Raw genomic sequence first — 20660 nt, 5'->3', positions numbered from 1 at the left:
CGTTGCTACTAAATCAAAGGTTAGTGCTAACTTTAGTACTACTTTTTGATGATCCTACTCTTTATAGGAGCCTTGCAGGGGTTTTGCAATATCTTACTTTTACCAGGCCGGACATATATTATGTTGTCTAACAGGTGTGTCTTCATATGCACGATCCGAGAGTTGCTCATATGTCTGCTCTCAAACGTGTTATTCGGTATATTCAGGGTACTTTGGACTATGATCTTCATTTGTATCCTTCTTCTTTTTCCTCTCTAGTCTCATATACTGATGCAAATTGGGGTGGGTGCCCTGACACGAGGCGGTCCACTTTTGGTTATTGTGTTTTCTTGGGTGACAACTTGGTTTCTTGGTCGTCCAAGCGCCAACCAACATTATCAAAGTCCAGCGCAGAAGCTGAATATAGAGGGGTGGCGAATGTCGTCTCCGAATCGTGTTGGCTCCGAAACTTGCTCTTAGAGTGACAATGTCAGTGATATATATTTATATTTGTCGGGTAATCCAGTGCAACATCAACATAATACCCCGTATTTTTGAAACGTATTTTCTAATTAGTATTCTCTTAAAAAGGGTATTTTAGTAATTTATTTTACTATTTGAATTTTGGAGCCAAAATGATATTTGAATTTCGGCGCCTAAAGTATTTTAAAACTTAATAATTATATTTGGATTTTAGATAAGATTTATTATCCATTTATTTTATTTTAAAAACCGGATTATTTATATATATTTCGGATATTTTAATTAAACAAAATTATATTTTATTATTTATTTAAAAGGGCCGAAAATTCCTAAATTATTAACTATGATTTTCGGATTTTCTATGTGTAGAAAATCTGATTTTCTTAGTTATTTTATTTGGTGAATAATTGGTATTTTCCTAAATAATTATTTTATACAAAATATATTATTTATGCAATCATTTTTAATCCTTAAAATCTAGCAAATATTTCCCTAAAACTATAAGTGGAGGTCCGAAATATGAGCATAGATATGCTCAATATTTTTGGCCATCATATGCTAATTTTGGGTTAATTATTTTTTAGTTTTGTATTTTAATTATCTTCCTTAAATTCCCTATTTCCTTAATTCCTGTTGTTCATCTCACAAAGATTTGATCATCTTATTTTCCTACCTTATTTCATCTTTGATTATTCCCCAAGTAATCTCTTTTGCCATATTATTTTCATGACAAACACACTTTTCTAAATTCTATTATTCCTAATCACCTTAATATCAAAAGTTTCCATATTTCTTTATTCACTTCTCCAAGTAATTTCCTTAATACTTTTTACCACAATTCTTCCTACATTCTCCTACCATAATTCCCTCATTCATGAGCCTATAAATACCCCTTCATACCTCTCATATTCTTCACACCAAAACTCAATTCTCTTCTTCTCTCTTATTCTTCTTTTCCCTAAATCTTTTCATACTTTTCTTCTCCTTTTTTCATACAAATATTATCCCGTATACCTTTGAAGCCAGTTTTCGGGCACTTCTGATCAGTTTTTGGGGTATTGATGTTTCATGGAAGATTGTTTCTCTCGAAAAATCCTTGAGGTTAGGCTCAAGAATCACCCAATTCGGAGTTATATTGAAGGAGTTATGACCTCTGCAAATTTTGCCTATTCTTTCCTACGAAAATTCAATTCTCTGTAATCCTATTCCTTTATCTTCTTCATGGCTAGTTTTCTAAAATACAAATACCTATTTCAAAGCTATAACTTTATGTTAAAGTATTATTTTAAAAGAGTTTTATAGTCCATGCACATTAGATTTGAGTTTATGTTGTGATAACCTTATGATTATGTTATTTGCAAGGTGTATTCGTGATTGAACTTTGAAAGTGCAAAGTGTTGATTGATATTCGGAATCAAGGTTCTTGAGGTTCTTTTTGTGTGGTTTTTCTAGCAAGGATCAAGGTACGTTTAGGTGGCTAGATACCTTTGAAAGTGATTGGTTTGAATAACATGTTTTACATGATTTGATTGGTGATTGAATTAAATTGATTTGAATTATGATTTTGAAATAAATTATGTTTGAAGGTATTAATTTTAATAAAACTATTTTGAATGATTGATTTTTAAATCATGTTTTGAATGGTTTGAATTACTTATCATGTTTAAATAAAGGAATTGATTTTAAAAGGTTTGTTGAATTAAATAAAAGGTTTTTCAAGGAAGAGTTATTGATTTTGAAAAGTTATTAATATGAGATTTTATTCTCAAGTATCTATTTAAAAGGTTTTGATTTTAAAAGTATGTGGAATTATTAAAAAGGAGTTTAAATTATATTGGAATTTATTGGATATTAAATGGATTTATTGAACCATTGAATTATTATTATTATTAATGCTTTATAAGCATGTTGGTAATCCTACTATGCTGATTTGGTTTATTGATAAGGTCTTGGACTTTGTATGACCGGATCTTTCCTCAAAAATAGCCTTGTAATATAAGGAGACTAGCTTGGGGGGTGTGCACACTTGGGTGTGGAATTGGATTAAAAGAAAAGGAATTGGTTTTATTAACTATTATTTTGAATATTAAATCATTGGAATCGGTTTTGGAATTGATTATTGGAATTAATTATTGGAATTGATTTTTAAAGCATGTTTGCAAATAAATTGAGTTTACATTATCTTGCACTTATCGTACTTAGCACATTTTGCTAATCCGTATTTCTTATTTGTTTTGGTTCGCCCTGTTTACCTTAATGGTAAGCAATGTTGACTAATTTCAGGTGGATTCAATGATTGAGCATGTGGAGTCCCGGAAATGGTTTCATCTAGATCAGGAATGTTGATCTTTATGTTTTATTTTGAGTACTCATAACAATGTTACTATTTTTATAAGTATTAATAAAACAAAGTTGAGTTTTCGCTGCGAGCTATGTTGTTGAGTTAAGTATTTGAGTAGCCTTGCGTAATCACGCGACGGTAACATTCCTAAGTCTATCTCTACGGCGGTATAATTATACGTATTATAATAATATTTCCGTAGAGGGAGATCCGGGGGTGTTACAATTTTGTCCATGAGACGGTTGCTCGGGGTCAAGTCCGTGTTCTTCATGTGCCATCCAGATATCAGATTGTGGATATATTTAGTAAGGGCCTTCCCCTAGTTTTATTTGAAGATTTTAGGGACAGTCTCAGTGTCCGACTACCTCCCGCTTCGATTGAGGGGGTGTTTTAAATATATTGTAGATATATTGTGATATTTTATATTTGTTAAGTATAATTATCCTTCCCTTGTTTATAGCTTTCGGTTATGTAAACATGATGTATATATTGCTATTCAATGAATGGGAAAAGGCAACCAAAATATTCTTTCAATTCTAACTGAGTAACCTCATAATTCACATCCAATTATTCAATTTGTCAATAATATTCAAAACCAATTCAATTAAGAAAATCAACAATAATCACTAATTTAAAAAAAAAAAATTAACACAAACAAATTCAGAAGAGAAAGGACTCACGAATAAATTCAAAGGGGAAGAATCGAAGAAGAGATGTACTGTTGACGCTTAGAGATGTGCTGACCTCCGGGCTCCGGTGGACTGTAGGCAACTCATCGGACAGGAGGACAATGATCGGTGTGGTGCTGTTGAACGGACATTGATTAGTTGTGTTTGGTTCAATTAGGGAAATAGGGAGCGAAATTAGGAATTTGGGGAAAAATAAGAAATTAGAAAATGGGAAAAGACTAATATTATTAGGAGTAGGATTAGGGATGTCAGTGGGGCGGGTCAAGTAGGAGACCCGTCCCAGCATCCCCGCCCCAATTGGGTGGGGATGGGTCTTGGTTTGGCGGGTGGTGGGGCGGGGATGGGGATAAAAATCATACTCGCCATGGGTGATGGGGCGGGGGTAGATTTTACATTGTACTTGCCCTATCCCCGCCCCGCCCTACCCGCCCCACTTTGTACCCGCCTTACCCCCACCTCACACCCACATCTATATATTTTTAAAAACAAAATTATATATTTTTATACTATTTCAAAAAAAAAATATGTAAATTAAAATAGTAGATATAATAATTGTAATACACTAATATTATAATTAAAAGAGTGTGTAATACTTCTTTATAAAAAAAAAATAAAAAAAAGTGTGTAATATCAACAATAATTTTTTTCTTGTAATCTATATTAATTATGTTAAATTGTGTATTGGGAGATGGGGATTAGGCGGGTCTTAGATGGGGATAAAGTGGGGATGGATATTCAAGTGGCGGGGTGGGGCGAGGATGGTTTTGAAATTGTACCCGCCGGGGCGGGGATGAGGATGAATTTTGGACCCGCCGCGGGGATGGGGATGAGGATGAAAATTTTTGGTGGGGATGGGGATGGGAAGGAAAAAACATCCGCCCCGCCCCGCCCCATTGACATCCCTAAGTAGGATTCTGCAATTCCGGTCAAAACTTTCCAATGTGCTAACCTTCAACATGTGAATATTTTCCTCGCAAATATTTCTTTTAATTAATATTTTTCTTTTTTAAAAAATAAAAATTTATAAATTTTTTTCAAAAAAGCTATAGGTTTAATGAACCACCTTAAGGGTGTGTTCTCTTTAACTTATTTTCAATTCATTTGAGTTTAATTCCTAATTTTCTTCTCTAATAAAATATTCAGTTCAATTCAACTTAGTTCAGTAATGAGAACATGCCCTAAATCTGCCCCTGGCTCCATAAGATATATTGTAAATATTTTTTTTTCACAAATTATGACTTTTTACATTTTTGTGGATCTAATATATTCACCTACTCATAATATATACTAAAATTAAAAAAAAACCTTAAATTATTTTCATTGTACTTTAATTGTATTGACAGAAATAATAATATTTTTATTGAGCTAAACTTAAATCATTTTTTAAATATAATATTTCTACTATGTTAGTTGTTGTTATATTTTTTTTAATTAAAGCTATTGATTTTTATTGTCAAAACTACCTAATTTTTTTTTTAACTTAAATTATATATTACGAAGTAATAAATGAACTTAACTTACATATTTTATAAACATAACCATTTTTTTGTTGAACTTAAATTATATAGGAAAAAATGTAAATAATAATCCCAAATTTGATGTATTTTCTTGTAATAATCCCAAATTTGGATTATTCTGGAATAATCCAAACTTTGGGGGTTGTTTATATTTTTCAACCCCAAATCGGTCAACAAAAGTTAATGACCTATTATATCAAGTCACTTGTCACGTGTTAAGTCTTGATTGGTCTAAAATTTTTTTTTAAAAAATAACAAAAACAAGAAAACACCAGCCCCCCTTCCCCCACCGGTGCATCCTAATCCCCATTCCTATTGCTCAACCTGTCGCTTTCTCTCGCCAGCCCTCTGCTCTTCTCGATTGGTTCGTCGGTCTTCTTTTGCCGACTCTGACGTCGTTGTTTTTCCCCATCCCCCTATGCAACCACCATTGAAATCCCTCTGCTCCCAACTCCTTAAAACCCCAAATCACTCATTTCCCACCTCAAAACCTTAGCGGCTAGGGTTTTCAATGGTGGGGGAGGATTGTTTAGGATTTTTTGGAGCGGGGGAGGTGGTTTTAAAGGAGTTTCGAGTGGCGGTGATGGTTGGAGTTGCACGGTTTTAATGGGAGTTTGAGTGGTGGTTTTCTAGCAAAAGTAGCCAGTGGTTTTAATGGAGTTTCGAGTGGTGGCCTGCTGATTGGCGTGACTAGGCTTACTGCATGGCTGCGTCAGCTAGCACTACAGGGATTGGGCTTCGGTCGGCGTTGTAGTGGTTGGTTGTTCTAACGGTAGTGACGTGGCTGGGAGCAGCCAGTCATGTACCCCTGTTTTTTTTTTAAAAAAAAAAAAAGTTTTTTAATTACTTTTTATTTTAAACTTAAAATTTAGTAATAGATAATTATTTTAATTTTGTTTTTTTGTTTACAAAAAAAATTGGCCCCTTTAATTGGTCACCGGTAATTGAGATTGAATAAAGTAAGAAGCTCCTAAAGTTCGGATTATTCCACAATAATCCAAAATTGAAATCATTAAAAAGAAAATACAGCAAAGTTGGGATTATTATTTACAATTTTTCCAACTATATATTTATAAATGTTATTGGATTAAAGTAAGAAAAGTAGAGCTTAATGGCCTGTTCTGATTGACTGAACTGAACTGAACTTATTAGAGCTGAACTGAACCGAACTGAACTAAATTGATCTGAAATGAATATTTTATAAGAGAAATAAATTAAGAAGTAAACTGAACTGAACTGAATTGAAAATAATATGAAGAGAACAGACCCTAAATCTACAATAATGAAATTCACATATTATAAAATGTGGTGTACTATATACAAGCATCCTTTAGAAATCCTAATTTACCGAAAAAAGAAAAAATAAAAAATAAAAATCATTAGTTGGACCAGTACACAAATGGTTGAGTCCTTTGACATACCGTATGGCTTGACGTCCAAGCCACAAAGTGTTTCACTTAACATTTGGACATCAACCTTAGTAGTTATATACCTTTTTTTTTTTAAGGGAACCTCGGTGATATATTTAGATACGACTTGAATTGGGGGTATCCCAAGAAGCAAACTTAAACACTCTTCTTAAATTTCCATGCTCATAAATACACTCTAATATCAAGCTTCAATTCTGTTGCACTGCAAAACACAAAACAAACAAAAAAAAGAAAAAAAAAAGGAATAAGAAAAAAATTCTTCTTTAACTTTGGAGGAATAGAAGTACAACTTTCCTCATTGTTTAGGGTTTGTTTTTAAAATGGTTGAGTTTTGGCAATTCATCAATGACATAAAATCAATAATTATGATGGTGACGGTTCAAGTTTCATTTGCTGTTGTCAACATTTTATACAAGCTTGCTGCAGTTGATGGCATGAACCTCAGGGTCTTAGTGGCATATCGCCTTCTTTTCGCGGCCGCCTTCATCGTCCCAGTCGCTTACTTTGTTGAAAGGTTCTTCCCCTTTTCTCTCTCTTTTTTGGCAACGACAATCATAACATTCGATAATGGTAATGAATTTGTATGTAAGTTTGTAAAAAAATTGAAAAATCATTCTAACGAGAACTTGGTTTATCCTCTCAAAAGGCCTAAGATCTTTTTTTTTTTTTTTTTTTTTTTTCTTTTTTTTTTTTTTTGTTGATTGGGAAATGGTAATGAATCTCGGCCTAATAGGGCAGTATTACTATACTCGAGTACAATTAACTTGTCATTTTAGATTCTTAATTTTTTTAACGGTGGAAGAGAATGAAGAATCTCACCTCAAAGTATACGGCCTAATAATTAATTAATGGGATTTGAACACAACACATCATCTAAGGCCCCGTTCACTTCACCTTAAAAAAATAATATTAAGTAAAAATAATTTCAGTTCAGTAAAAATAGGTTCAGTTCAGCAAAATTAATTTTAGTTCAGTAAAAGTAATTTCACTTCAGTTCAGTAAAATTTAGTTTTCTTAAAGAAGAATTACAATAGAAAATCAGTAATAATAATTTCAGTTCGGCAAAAATAATTTCAGTTCAGTAAACTTAATTTAAGTTCAGTAAAAATAATTTAAGTTCAGCAAATATAATTTTATTTCAGTAAAAATAATTTCAGTTCGGCAAAAATAAGGTGAAGTAAACAGGACCTAACACTTCAAATCTTTTTTTTTTTTTTAAGGAAATCTAACACCTCAAATCTAATTGATTGGCATTCACCTAAAAATGTTTATACCCATGCAAAATTGGTAATCGTTGTTTTTCATATACTACTTCCGTTGATTTTATCTGCAAATTTGGGATATTAATAGTAAGCTAATTATAAGGTTGCTTATAACAATTAATAGAATTAATACATTAGTATAATCTTAGATTTATCTATAATTATATCTTTTTTGAGAAAAACTTTATTACTATAAATTATTACTAGGAATTTTATTTTTTTTTTGAAAAATTAACTTATCAAATCGTCTTATTTTTTTTGTGAAAAACTACTTTATAAAGTACGGAGTATACAAAATTGTAAACAAGTACCTATTGCATGCCGCATTCTAGTAATTTGATTATTTTTCGGCATTGACTTTTCATTTATTGTCTTTTAACTTTTTAATTAATTTCATCAATCCGACATTGCCTATTTTCCGGCAATTGCTGTTTTCATACTTGAAATTTTTACTTATAAAGGAGATCATAAAATTCAAAGTAGAAAGCATAAAAATATGGAGGGTGTACTATTTTAGTATTTTTCCCCACCATCAAAATATTAGGAAAAAAAAAAAAAAAATACTACTCGTTCGAAAAATGCATGCATGCATGCATGCAAGGTTGCTTGCTTTGGAAATAAATGAGCCAATATCTTAAGAATGGTATTTCAAAATGAAACATTAAATACCATTCAATTGCATTATAAACTCAAATAATTACGTGACTCAACCAAATTTGTGTTGAAGACCAAAATCTTTACAGCTGTTGGGAATTGGGATGATTCAGCAATTGTGTTCTTATTACCACGAGTCCCAACACACACAACATCGAAATTGAAGTAGCAAAGGCGTAATTCTATTTGTTTTTTTTTTAATTTTATTTTAGTAGAATTAAATTAAAATTGTAACTAAATGCATTAAATGTGTGACGTTTATTTAACAGAAGTTCTAAATGCAGTACAAAATAACTTAAATGCCGAATTTACTTAAATATTTAAGAAAAATGTTATATATACCATTTAGGGTTACATATAAGCATTAAATTTACACTTGAAAATCGTAAAAATTTAAGAAATCGTCAAAATATAAACACTAATAACACTGATTTACGCGTGTTTTTGTCATGAATTCCTAATTTTATATAATTTTCAAGAGTATATTTAATGCTTATATATAGCTCTTAGGGCCACATATAACATTACCCAATATTTAAAAGACAATATTACCCTTTTTATAATTCCTAGTATCCCAACCAAATTTCGTTTTAAATTTATTAAGCCCATTTTCTCCATTTTTCCATGCACAGTATATCACGGCATCAAAGAAAGAACATTTTATACTTGTTGACGCTGCCATTTTTCATCTGCACCTCCTATTCCCCATTAATCCAACTCTTCAATCTCTCTCGATAATAATAATTATAATAACAATAATAATTAAAGCCCAAAAAAATCCAAAACCCTTTACCTCCTGAGAGAATTTCCAAATTTCCAATTCCCTTTATGGACCTCCCAAATTCATTCCAATACCTCTAATCAGCCTCTGGAAATATATTTTGGCACCTTTTATCACCCATGGAAATATATTCCGGTACCCCAAATCAACCCCCGAAATATATTTCGGTACCCCTTATCAACTCCCGAAAATATGTTCCAGTACCCTTAGTCATCCCCCCAAAACATAAATTCGCCAGTATGTAGTCGGCAGTCCTCATTCCCTGTAATTTCCTTATTTTCCTAACTAATTTCTAAATAAATATGAATATACAATTTCCGAAAGTGCATAATTTTCATATTTAATTAAGAAATTTCAATTAACATATTATTAACTATTGTTAACAACTCGTAAATAACTAAATAGCATAATATGTGTAGAAAACCCAAATTTTAAAATTCAAATAAAATATATTTCAAAGCTATGTTAAATAGGGTAGCTTAAAAAAAAAAAAAAAAATATGACATCATACTTGCATTTTGGAGGGAAAAAATTAAATAAAAAAGTGACACGTAGGCAATGATGACATCAGTGGTTGTTATTTTAGTATATATATATATATATATATATATATATATATATATATATATATATATATATATATATATATAAATTGTACGTGTCAAAAATTCCATTAAGGAGAAAAAAAAAATTCATTAAGCATTGGTGTAAATTTTCCTCGCGTAAAGTAATCAAATGGGCTCAAAATTATACGTAGTATTGTTGGAAAATGGTACCCCATATAAATCTAGTGCGTGTCAATGTGTCATAATGAACGATGTTCCAAATTGATATTCTAATGATTTTGGTTGGATAGATATATATATATGTTTATTGGAAAATGCTATATATAGCCCTTAGCTCTACATATAAGCATTAAATTTATACTTGATCATAAAGATTCCATTGACCTGTAAAAAGGGGCCCTGATCCTTGAGGATGTGGTAATACGTTTAAGAAATTATTCCATCGAACGGACTCTCCCCTGACTCCAGGAATAGCAACATGAACTAAATGTCCTGTCCAAGCCAAGGAACTTACGCCGAAGAGTCCCGACAAGTGATGGTTGAGACGGGATTCGGCATTTTTGAACCATGAAACGCTCGGGTTTCATTTTGGTTGTAGGTGTAACCAATCTCCTAGTAAAGATATAACAGAAAGAAATAATAGAAAAAGAGCTCTAGTATAAAGATCTTGATTAGTGCGTAAATCGATTGTATACCACCACTGATAAACACCAAAATAAGCGATATTCAATGTGCCAAGTGTGCCCCCCCCCCCCCCCCCCCGAGTAAAAGCTTCCACTGCCGGTTGACCAAAATGAGGATCCCTGAGCAATAGGTCTTACGTGTAAAGGGTCTTGTACTCAAAATTTCCTTGCCAAGCTACATGAAACAGATTTCCGGAAGTCCACAGAAAAATGATTGCTAATTGCCCAAAGTGAGAAGCATAAATATTCTAACAAAGACGTTCTTCAGTAATATCATCATGACTCTCAAAGTCAAATCATCAAAATATAAATACTAATTACACTGATTTACGCGTGTTTTGTCATGAATTTCTAATTTTATACAATTTTCAATAGTGTATTTAATGCTTATATATAGCATTTAAGGTTACACATAGCATTACCCTTATTTATTTATAGACTGTATTATTTTTTAACTTTCTAAAATAGATAAAGTGGGAAATGTATGAAAAATTCACGCACATATCGTGTTATACTACACAATGATTATTAAAAACAAAACATAATTATCAAAAAAAAAAAAAAAAAACAAAAACAAAAACAAAAAAAAAACAACTAAAATTATTTACACAATACTTAATTTGTTTGCAAAAAATTACATCGATGAACATTTCAAATACTCCCTTCATTTCTCCACCACTATTTATTATTTCTCACTCCACGATCATTTTTATTATGACCATCATTATTCTAAACTCTATTGGTTAAATTTTCCTTTATTTTAATGCTTGGTCAAATCTCTATTTTAAATTTTTTTTCTTTTTTCTAAATCATTTTTTCCCTGAAAATTAATTTCTGATTTTCCAAAAATCAGTTTGTAATTTCATAGGTATTTTATTAAAATCAGTTTTTATTAAAATTAAAAAAATAAAATCAAACTAAAAAATTGAAAAGAATAATCCCACCTTTGTCACATTTGCTTAAAACAATCTCACCTTCAAGTAATTAGGAAATAATCCCACCTTTAATACTCATCTGCTCAAAATGATCCTTTTTACCTCCAAACTGTTTAAAAAGTTAATTTTTTTATTTTATTATTTTTTTTCTTAATTCTCTCCTCACAAGTCACACCTCACACCCCCTTTTACAACCTCCATTATCACCATCACCATCACCACCACTCCTCCATAACCCACCACCCTGACCCCCACCAAGGCCTCTCAGCTGACCTCGACAGCCTACCATGACCTCCTAACCTGACCCAGCCCAGCTAGCCACCTCGAACACCCCAGTCCACAACCAGTGAAAAGACACTACTCCACCCCGAAAATGCCACAAAAGCGCCACCCCTCCCGAAAAGCCAGCCTAGAAAATCAAGCATATTTTATATAGATCAAAATTTCATGATTGGGAATCACCGAACAAATACTATGCTACCTTCCGTGTGTTAAAGCATTGATTGTTTCCTCAAAAAAAAAAAAAAATTGATTGAATCATTATCCTAAAAAATAATTTCATAAAAAAATTAACAAAAATTAAATTTATTAGAAAAATAATAAAAATTGTAGCATTTACGAGAAAGTTGCAAAAGAATCTGATGATTGAAGAGAATCGCACGACCTGAGGTACAATGGATGTTGCATCTCTTGATTTATCTAAACAGATTAAATCATAAGATGCATCTATTTAAAGTATTTCACATAGTTAGAGATAATAATTTTAAAAGAATAAAACAAAGGAATGAGTTGGGATGTAGGCGGCAAATAAAGTAGCAGGGTGTACGAATTTGGTGTAGCGGCAGCAGCTATATGGCAGCAGACGTAGTGCGGTGCTTTTGGCGGCTGCAGCTGGAAGACTGATTCTGGCGGTGGAGGTGTAATTGGTGATGGGGTGGGGAAAGGAGTGGCCGTTCAGGCGGGGAAAAGGGTGGGGCAGGCTCCGGCAGGGGAGGGGGTGGTTCAGGTCGGTGAAAAGGGAAGCGTTAACTTTTTTTTTTTTAATTAATTTTGTTTTTACTTAAATTTTTTAATTACTCGCTTAAGGCCCGTGCTATGCACACTAAGTCTAAGTTTTGTAAGAAATTAATTATATCCAACAAATATAATTTGATAAAACATACAAATCAAGTATATTGAAATTATAATGTCATAATCTATGTTAATAGACAAAGCAAAAAATTATCTAACAAAGGATATTTTTAGGCTGCCCAAACCCAAGAACTTTTCAAGCGGGACTTGCTTTGATAAGGTCTAGTGGCCATATTAGTAAATACCTATTAATAAATGCATTTTTAATAAACATCAAAAATCAATCAAACAACAAACTAAAATCTCCACTAAAACTATTAGCAAAAGTGCAAATATACACAAAAGTACAAATACTATATCCTCTTTTATATCTAAAAAGTCATTTTTCAAACACAACTTTTATTTTATAGCTATAAGCCTATACGATACTCTATAAATCCTTTATTTGTGATAATATGTACGTATAGTAGTAAAATTTCAGAAACAAAATTGTAATTAACTTAAATATATAGTTATATTAAATTGAAATTGAAATAAAATATTAGCTAAGGTATTTGAAAAAAAAAAAAATTAAGTGATGTTTTAAAGTAATTTCTATAACATCTATTATATAAATCAATTTATAATTACTTTTTGGCAAAATCTAATAATACTCCATTTAAATGATAATTAATATTTATTTAGGTAAATGTATATAGAATAATTATGACCACCAAATAAAAAGGAATATATATTTGTCATAATATAAAAGATTTGGAATGATATTATTATAGAATAAAAAAAAAAAAAACAAAAACAAAAAAAAAGGGGTTAAAAAGGGAAGGGGAATTTTGGAGGGAAAAAAATGCACCAGGATGTGACACGTGTCATTCCCGGTACCTATTTTAGTATTAAGTTATTGATTAAAAAAGGGTCAATCAAAAAGTTACATGTGGCAATTTACCTTCTAAAACCAGTTACTAATGTAATAAACCGGTTAAGGGACTGTTTTGAGCATATAGCGAGTAAAGGTGGGATTATTTCTAGATTACTCGAAGGTAGGATTGTTTTGAGCGGAAGTGATAAAGGTGGGACTATTCTTTTCAATTTTTCTAACTAAAAAGCAAAAGTTCTTCATTGTTCCTCAAAGTTTATAATAATCTTCATTCATGGATAAAATTAACTGCCATTTCATGATTCTTGTCACATAAATACACTCGCACATCACCGGTTTGGTGTTTAAAATTATTCCTTGATCAACACAGTATACAAAATTTTTAAGATTTGATTTCTAAAATCGTGTTTCTAATGAATCTATTTTTTTTTTTTTTTTTTTTTTTTTTTTTAATCCAGCAAATCTAGATTGGTAGCCTCAAACTTGGAAAAACCGTAGAAACTTGGGGAAGAATTGAAAAAACATTGAAGATACCAAGACAAAATCAACCACCAAATTCCCCAAAGGGTAAAATTAAATTGTTTCAAATTTTGAATACGAACCTAGAAAACCCTAGAAACTGGGGATAATTAAGGATGAGAAAGAGAGAAAATTAACTGAAGAACTTTAGATGGTTGAAAAATTGAGACGCCTTACGAAGGAAAGAAGAATCAGGTAATGATTTTCCACCAATGTAACATAAATCAACATATAGAGCTTGGTTTTCAAGGAATTGACGGAGAAAAATCACCTTTGATGGAGGAATGAATGTTGAAGAATGATGAACTGTTTTTTTATTTTGATTTTTTAATTTAATCTGATTTTTTAATTTTAATAAAAACTGATTTTAATAAAATTATTATAAAAATAATAAATTGATTTTCCAAAAATCAGAAATTAATTTTTGGAAAAATAAAATGAATTAAAAAAAGAAATAAATAAAAAGAAAGTTTGACCAAGCATTTAAAAAAAAAAAATCAACCAATCAGATTAAAGAATAGAGATGGTCATTTTAAGAATGACCATAGTAGAATTTTTATCCCACTAACCCCACTTGATGAAATATTAGAGTTTTATTTTTCTTTCTTACAACCCTATTTAGGCCTTGTTCTTTTCATCTTGAAATAATAATATTTAGTAATTAATTTCGTCAAAAATATGTTCAATGTAACAAAAATAATTTCAACCAAGTAAAATTATTTTTTAATAAATAAAAATCGATAAATTTTAAGAACTAATATAATAAAGAATCAGTAAAATAAGTTTTAATCAGAAAAATAGATTAATTTCAATAAATTAATTGAAGTTCAATATAAATAAGTTCTTGCACAAAAATGAGGTGAAGAGAACAAGATCTTACATAGTTACACTACCTTTATATTATTCCCCTCTTCGACTAACTATACTTTATATTTTAAAAATCTCACTTCCTAAAATTCTCATACAACACTATGCAACGTCTAGTATTGTGATTATTCCAAAATATAGAGAGTAATAAGATTGGTTTAAGAAATTGTCATCACTAATCAAATTTTCTACCTTCCATGTATAAAAATATATAATTATTAGTCGGTTATAAATGCATGATTAATCAATACTCAAGATGACAAGACTTTTAATTCACATTTAAGTGATCTTGAGTTCAAACCTTTTGATAAGCATTTTATTAGAAGATGCTCATAGTTGAAAGATGATGTTAGGTGACGTGGAAAAAAATATTTTAGGAACATTGTCTACATCACATAAGTAGAGTGAAAAATTTATCCATTTAAATTAATGAAAAGGTTTTATGTGAATATTGTAAAATAGAATAATAAAATATTCTTTGTGGATGGAGGGAATGCAATCAGCGGTGTCAATATTTGTTTATGATTTGTATATAAAACTAAAGATATGATTAAAAAAATGTTGTTTAATGGAGAACATGCAAATACGTAAATAACAAGATTTCTAAGGACCGAAAAGAGTGATGCACGCATTTTCTAAATTGGTAACTTTAAATTGTTAGACAATTATCTACTTGTAGATCTTTGTAATACTCTCTTGTTATACAATACGATATTGAGGTCAATTTTTCTCTCACTAGAATTGAGAGCTTCTCTCACTAAAAAAAAAAGTGAGTATTACTAGCTCAGCTAGTTTTCTTCATCCTTCTTCTAGGAGTTTTTCAGTACCTATCCTTCTACATCTGTTATATCAGATTTGCATGTTTGGGAAAGAAATCCGATAGTTTTCTTGTGTCTGTAGTATTGCTATTTCTCTCTTTTTTTATTCTATCAAGGAGTTTAGTTGTAGCATTAAATCTTTCCTTGGTTTCCATAAAAAGATTAATCCCTTTTTCAGCTAGGTTTAGTTTTACAGCGTTGATGAAAACGCTTCGTATTTCGCATCCAATAGAATTGGAGTAGTAATTCATTCCCAATTGGTGCAGCCATTAATAGCTAGAGGCGGCTATTAACTTAGAGTTTATTTATCCAGTGAGTTTGCTCCCCATGCGTGGAGCTGATTAATCTTCCAAGAACTGAAGGTTTATCTATAAATGCAAGGATTTACGGATCTATAATTTAACTTCACTATTCTCACCTCCTTTTCTTTCTTCTGTCTTATCCTCTTATTCTCTTTTAGTCTGTTCACTCTTAACTTCTACTTCTTTAATACTCTTGTCTTTTCTTTCATTCTTCCTGCCTTCATTATGGATAAAGAAGGGAATCGTCCAAGAGACCAGGAGGAACGTCACATTCGTGACTTGAGGGGGGGACCCCTAATTCCTACCCCTGATAATTTTAGTATTAACAATGTGGCAATAAACTTCAATGCTAGTGTCATAGGGGTGTTTATTGGGCCACACCCACCTTCGGAACACTACGTTCAGCACATTGTGAATTCTCGTTGGATAATGAGGGGTGATATACGGGTTCATAGATCGGGGCCGTTCTTTTTGTTTGAATGCAGCAATATTCAAGACCAGGAGAGTCTTGTAAGGGCAAGCACTGCTATTTTCGATGGCAGACTGATTAATTTCCGAAGGTATCATGTGGATCTGGTTCCACACCACATGAGTTTCAACCTCACAAGGGTGTGGGTGAGAGTATACGGTCTACCCTTGGCCTATTTAACAGAGGGCTGGGCGAGGCAAATCTTTCGGCATGTTGGATATATCGAAGAGATCGATCAGGAAGGTAATGACCTTCCTGCTCACGCTGAACTGAGGGCTCGCATTTTAATCGACATGTCTATTCCCTTAATTCCGGGATGCTTCATTCCGCTAGAGGGAAACAAGGTGATTTGGGTTTATCTAAGGTACGAGGGCATTTACAGGTTTTGTAAGTCCTGTGGTCGAGTTGGTCACTCGACCGCTAGGTGTAAGCTGCATGTTGTGGTGGCTAGAAGAAGAGTCCGGCGAAGGCTGGATGAGGTTGAAGCTGATGGTATTCGAGTGTTATATGGGCCGGCGGAGTACCCATTTTACTCAAATTTCATACGGGGCCTGCCGGATTGGTATAGGTTCCGAAACACAAGTGTTGATCTTCGTCAGTACGAAATCCCTGAAAACTCCCCTTTGTATAGGAGGGTTCCAAGAGAGGATATGGGTTTCGAAGAGTTTCAACCGTATGATGATCAATCGTCTTCTCAAGATAGTGGTGACAGCGAGCAATTTCACACGGGTGAGGAAGATCTTTCAAACGACGATTCTGAAATAGTGGAAATGGAAATAGAGCCGGTAAGAGTCGATCTTCAACTCTCTCCTGGTCGACGATTGGGGTTAAGCGGGGACCCATATGCGGGCTTTGTTCGAGAAAATCCTGCAACTCATACCTCGCAAAACCCGAATATGGGTGTTGCTCAATCGGTTGGTGAAGAAAATGTGCGCGATCCTGATCTTGGGGAAGGAGTTTATCGGGGAGGTTGGCTCAGCCCAATAAGGCCTACTGCTGTAAGGGCGGGAGTGCAGCAAGCTTCGGTCAACTACCCACCTGTCGCGAGGGCGTTGTTCGCGGGATCGACCTTCGAAGTGGGCGAGTCATCGGCTGCACAACAAGCTCCTAGAAATGGAGGGGGGCCGGGGTCTTTATTTCGAACTCTTGGCCTTTCTGAATGGGCAGCAGCCCCGGTCGAGTTTGAAAGGAGGACAGTAGGGATATTCAGCAACACGGGGGTTAACAACAATGGTTTAGGGCTTTCTCTTGGGTCATATTCGCAACAATGGGTGGAAAGTGCTTCGATCATGGCTACAAGAAGACTTGGAGAAGAAGAGCAACTTGGTGACGATGAGTATGCTTGCATAATGGAGGCAAGCACAATTCTCTCTTTGGGTATAAGGAGTGCGAGAAGGAATGAAATTCAAGCCATTCACCGTGTGGGGAGAACTACTTCTCCACCTTTTCTCCGGCTATCACCTTCCGATCTAGGGGGGCTCCCTAATCTTCTTCTCACGGAGTTTGACCCTCCTAATACCCCGGTATCACACTTGAGCTCTTTTAACTTCACGGATTTATTCAACTTTGATGATAGTGCTAATGATAAGAAGCGTATAAGGGAGGCAATTGGGCACTATCCGCATTCCTGCGATGGTGATTCCATTAGGTTTAGTGAGTCCGATTTTGAGTGGGTTGAAAGAAAGAGGCTTAAGAGGCTCCATAGGTGGTCTGAAAAAGGGGGCTTCTCGATTTGGCTAAAGGATGAAAATGGTAATTGCAAATTTGCTTCAAAGGCTATCTCCGATCCCGATATGGCGCGAGAGTTTGGGGTGGATATTGATGGGGATATCCGGATGAGGGGCAAGAACAAGCGCCCTCAAGACATCTCTTCTTCTTCTTCGGGGTCCTACAAGAGGCAGAAAAGTGAGGAGGTGACTTTGGCTTTTAGAGAAGTAAAGGATGACATGGATATTGATCTTCAACTAGCTTTTCTTGATTCGGTTAACTTGGCTTCGAAGGATGAGGTGGCTGCTCCTAGTCAGCCCCCGAAAGGGATATGAAAGTTGTGGCGTGGAATTGTAGGGGTTTAAATGATCCACACTCTCTTACAATTCCCTACTTAGTGTGGCTCTATCGTTCGAAGCTACCTATGTTTTTGTTCATCTCTGAAACAAAGACGGATTTTGTTAATGCATCGGCTAAGTTAGGTTTTCTAGGCCCTACTTCCTCTTTTGGGTGGGATGCGGAGGGAAGTAGTGGAGGTCTTTTAGTATTAGGATGGTCAAATGATGTTGTTGATTGTTTGTACTCATCAAAAAACTTTATCTTTTGTAAGATGTATGAATCTAATGGAAGTTTTAAGTATGTTTTGTTCTTTTATGGTGAGCCTCAAGTAGAAAATAGGAGGATAGTATGGGAACAACTTCAATGGTTCTTAGAGGAATTCAAAGATGTTCTAGTCATAGGGGATTTTAACCAAGTGGAAAGTGGGAGCGACAAGATAGGGGGCTCAACTCAAATTAGAGGAATTGATGCTTTCCTTGATTGGAGGTTTAGTAGTAATGTGACAGAAGTACCTTTCTCAGGGCCAAGGTTTACTTGGAGCAACAAGAGGGAAGGAGGAGATCTTATTCTTGAAAGGCTGGATAGGGCTTACATCACGGAGGATTGGTTTGTCCACTCCCCGGAGGGGCGCATTGTTCATGAGCCTATAGTTTGCTCGGATCATGCGGCCATCACATATTATGATCAGCAGGTTCCTAGGAGTTCCAACCGCCCTTATCAGATTGAAAATTGGTGTCTCTCATTTCCGGAAGTCAAGGGTTTAGTGGAAGCCTCTTGGAAAGAAAACATTCAGGGTTCCTACATGTTCCAACTTTCAAGGAAACTTGGAAATCTTAGGTCTAAGCTTCAATATTGGTGTCTTGAAAATAAAAATATTTGGGGGATCAACTGGAGGAAGGTAACCAATGATCTTCAAAATACGGGGTTAAATGTTAGCTCGCTCCAGGATGGTGAGAATTACATTCAAAGCATTAACTTGATTATTCCGGAGAGTCATTTATGCTTCAGTTTTTGGAGGCAAAGGATGAAGGCCAGTTGGATTAGGTATGGGGATTGTCCTACCCCCACCATGTACAGGAAAGTAAAGCAAAGGCAACTGCGGAATGAAATTCTATCTCTGAGGGATGATGACGGCTCTTGGGTTGAGGGGCAGAAGGAAGTGGAGGAGGTTATTCTATCCTCTATTAAGGAAGTCTACAACCCGGCTCTTGTTAACAATCATGGGGAATATATTGATCTTTTATTGAGGCAACTTGACATTCCTGTTCTCTCTGTCAATGATCGCAATTGGCTTGATAGAGGGTTCTCTGAAGGGGAAATCAAAAAGGCAATGTTAAACATGCATTGCTCTAAGTCTCCCGGGCCGGATGGGTTTACAGTTGATTTCTTCAAAGCTTACTGGGAGGAGGTTGGGGAGCTGGTTGTTAATAGTGTCAAGCAATTTCTGAGAACAGGGAACATGCTCAAAGAATGGAACCAGTCTCTCCTGGTGCTGATTCCAAAGGTAAAGGTGCCAGAGCTTGCCAATCAGTTTAGGCCTATCAGTTTGTGCAATACTGTCTACAAGTGTATCTCTAAGTGCCTGGTCAATAGGCTAAAGCCGATTCTTTCGGGTCTGATCACAGAACACCAACATGCCTTTATCCCAGGAAGATATATGGAGGATAATATTCTCCTGAGTCATGAGCTAATACACCTAATAAATTCGAGGAAAGGTTCGAATTTTACAGCAGTAAAGATCGATATGTCAAAAGCTTATGATAGGGTGGACTGGCTTTTTCTCCTTAAAGTGCTGCAGGCGTATGGGTTTTCGAGTCACTGGATAAGGATGATATCTCAGTGTATTTCTACGGTCAGTTACAAAGCGGTCATAAATAGGAACACGACAGAACACTTTGCTCCAAAGTGTGGGCTGAGGCAAGGAGATCCCCTGTCTCCGTACCTTTTCATATTCTGTATGGATATTTTATCAAGGATGCTGACCTTGGGGGAAGACATAAACCAGTTTCAGGGTCTGAAAGTTTCTAGGAGGTCACCTTCGATCTCGCATCTCTTCTTTGCTGATGATGCTATGCTTTTCTTCAAGGCAAATGAAGAAGCTTGTTTGGGTATTTCAGATATTCTCCAACGGTTTGGCAAAGCTTCAGGGCAACAGTTAAATCTTCAGAAGTCCTTCCTTAAGTTCTCTCCTGGTCTTGATGAAGACAAGAAGTTAGTAGTGAAACAGCTTCTTTCCATGCCCGAAATTGGAAATATGGGGAATCACCTGGGAGCACCAATTGATATAGGTCGGAAGAAGAGTTTATCCTTCCAATTTTTAGTTGATAAGGTAGCAGGAAAAATTACTTCCTGGGCGTCGTTACATCTCTCCCAA

At 34.1% G+C, this 20660-nt stretch overlaps 1 protein-coding gene across 1 annotated transcript in view; it reads left to right on the top strand.

The window, feature by feature from the left end:
• The first annotated feature begins 6725 nt into the window (after positions 1-6725).
• LOC145571087 (WAT1-related protein At1g68170-like) overlaps positions 6726-20660 on the top strand; it is a 50533-nt gene continuing 36598 nt past the window's right edge. The window contains exon 1 of the mRNA XM_081630177.1: positions 6726-6953. Within this exon, the coding sequence (XP_081486303.1) occupies positions 6760-6953 (194 nt within the window). The 5' untranslated portion in view covers positions 6726-6759. The remainder of the gene's footprint in view (positions 6954-20660) is intronic.

The sequence above is a fragment of the Chenopodium album genome, chromosome 12, assembly GCF_948465745.1.
Source record: "Chenopodium album chromosome 12, dcCheAlbu1.1, whole genome shotgun sequence".
NCBI classification, from domain to species: Eukaryota; Viridiplantae; Streptophyta; class Magnoliopsida; order Caryophyllales; family Amaranthaceae; genus Chenopodium; species Chenopodium album.
The sequence above is the reverse complement of the archived record's forward strand: the minus strand, read 5'-3'. Positions and strand labels throughout refer to the sequence as shown.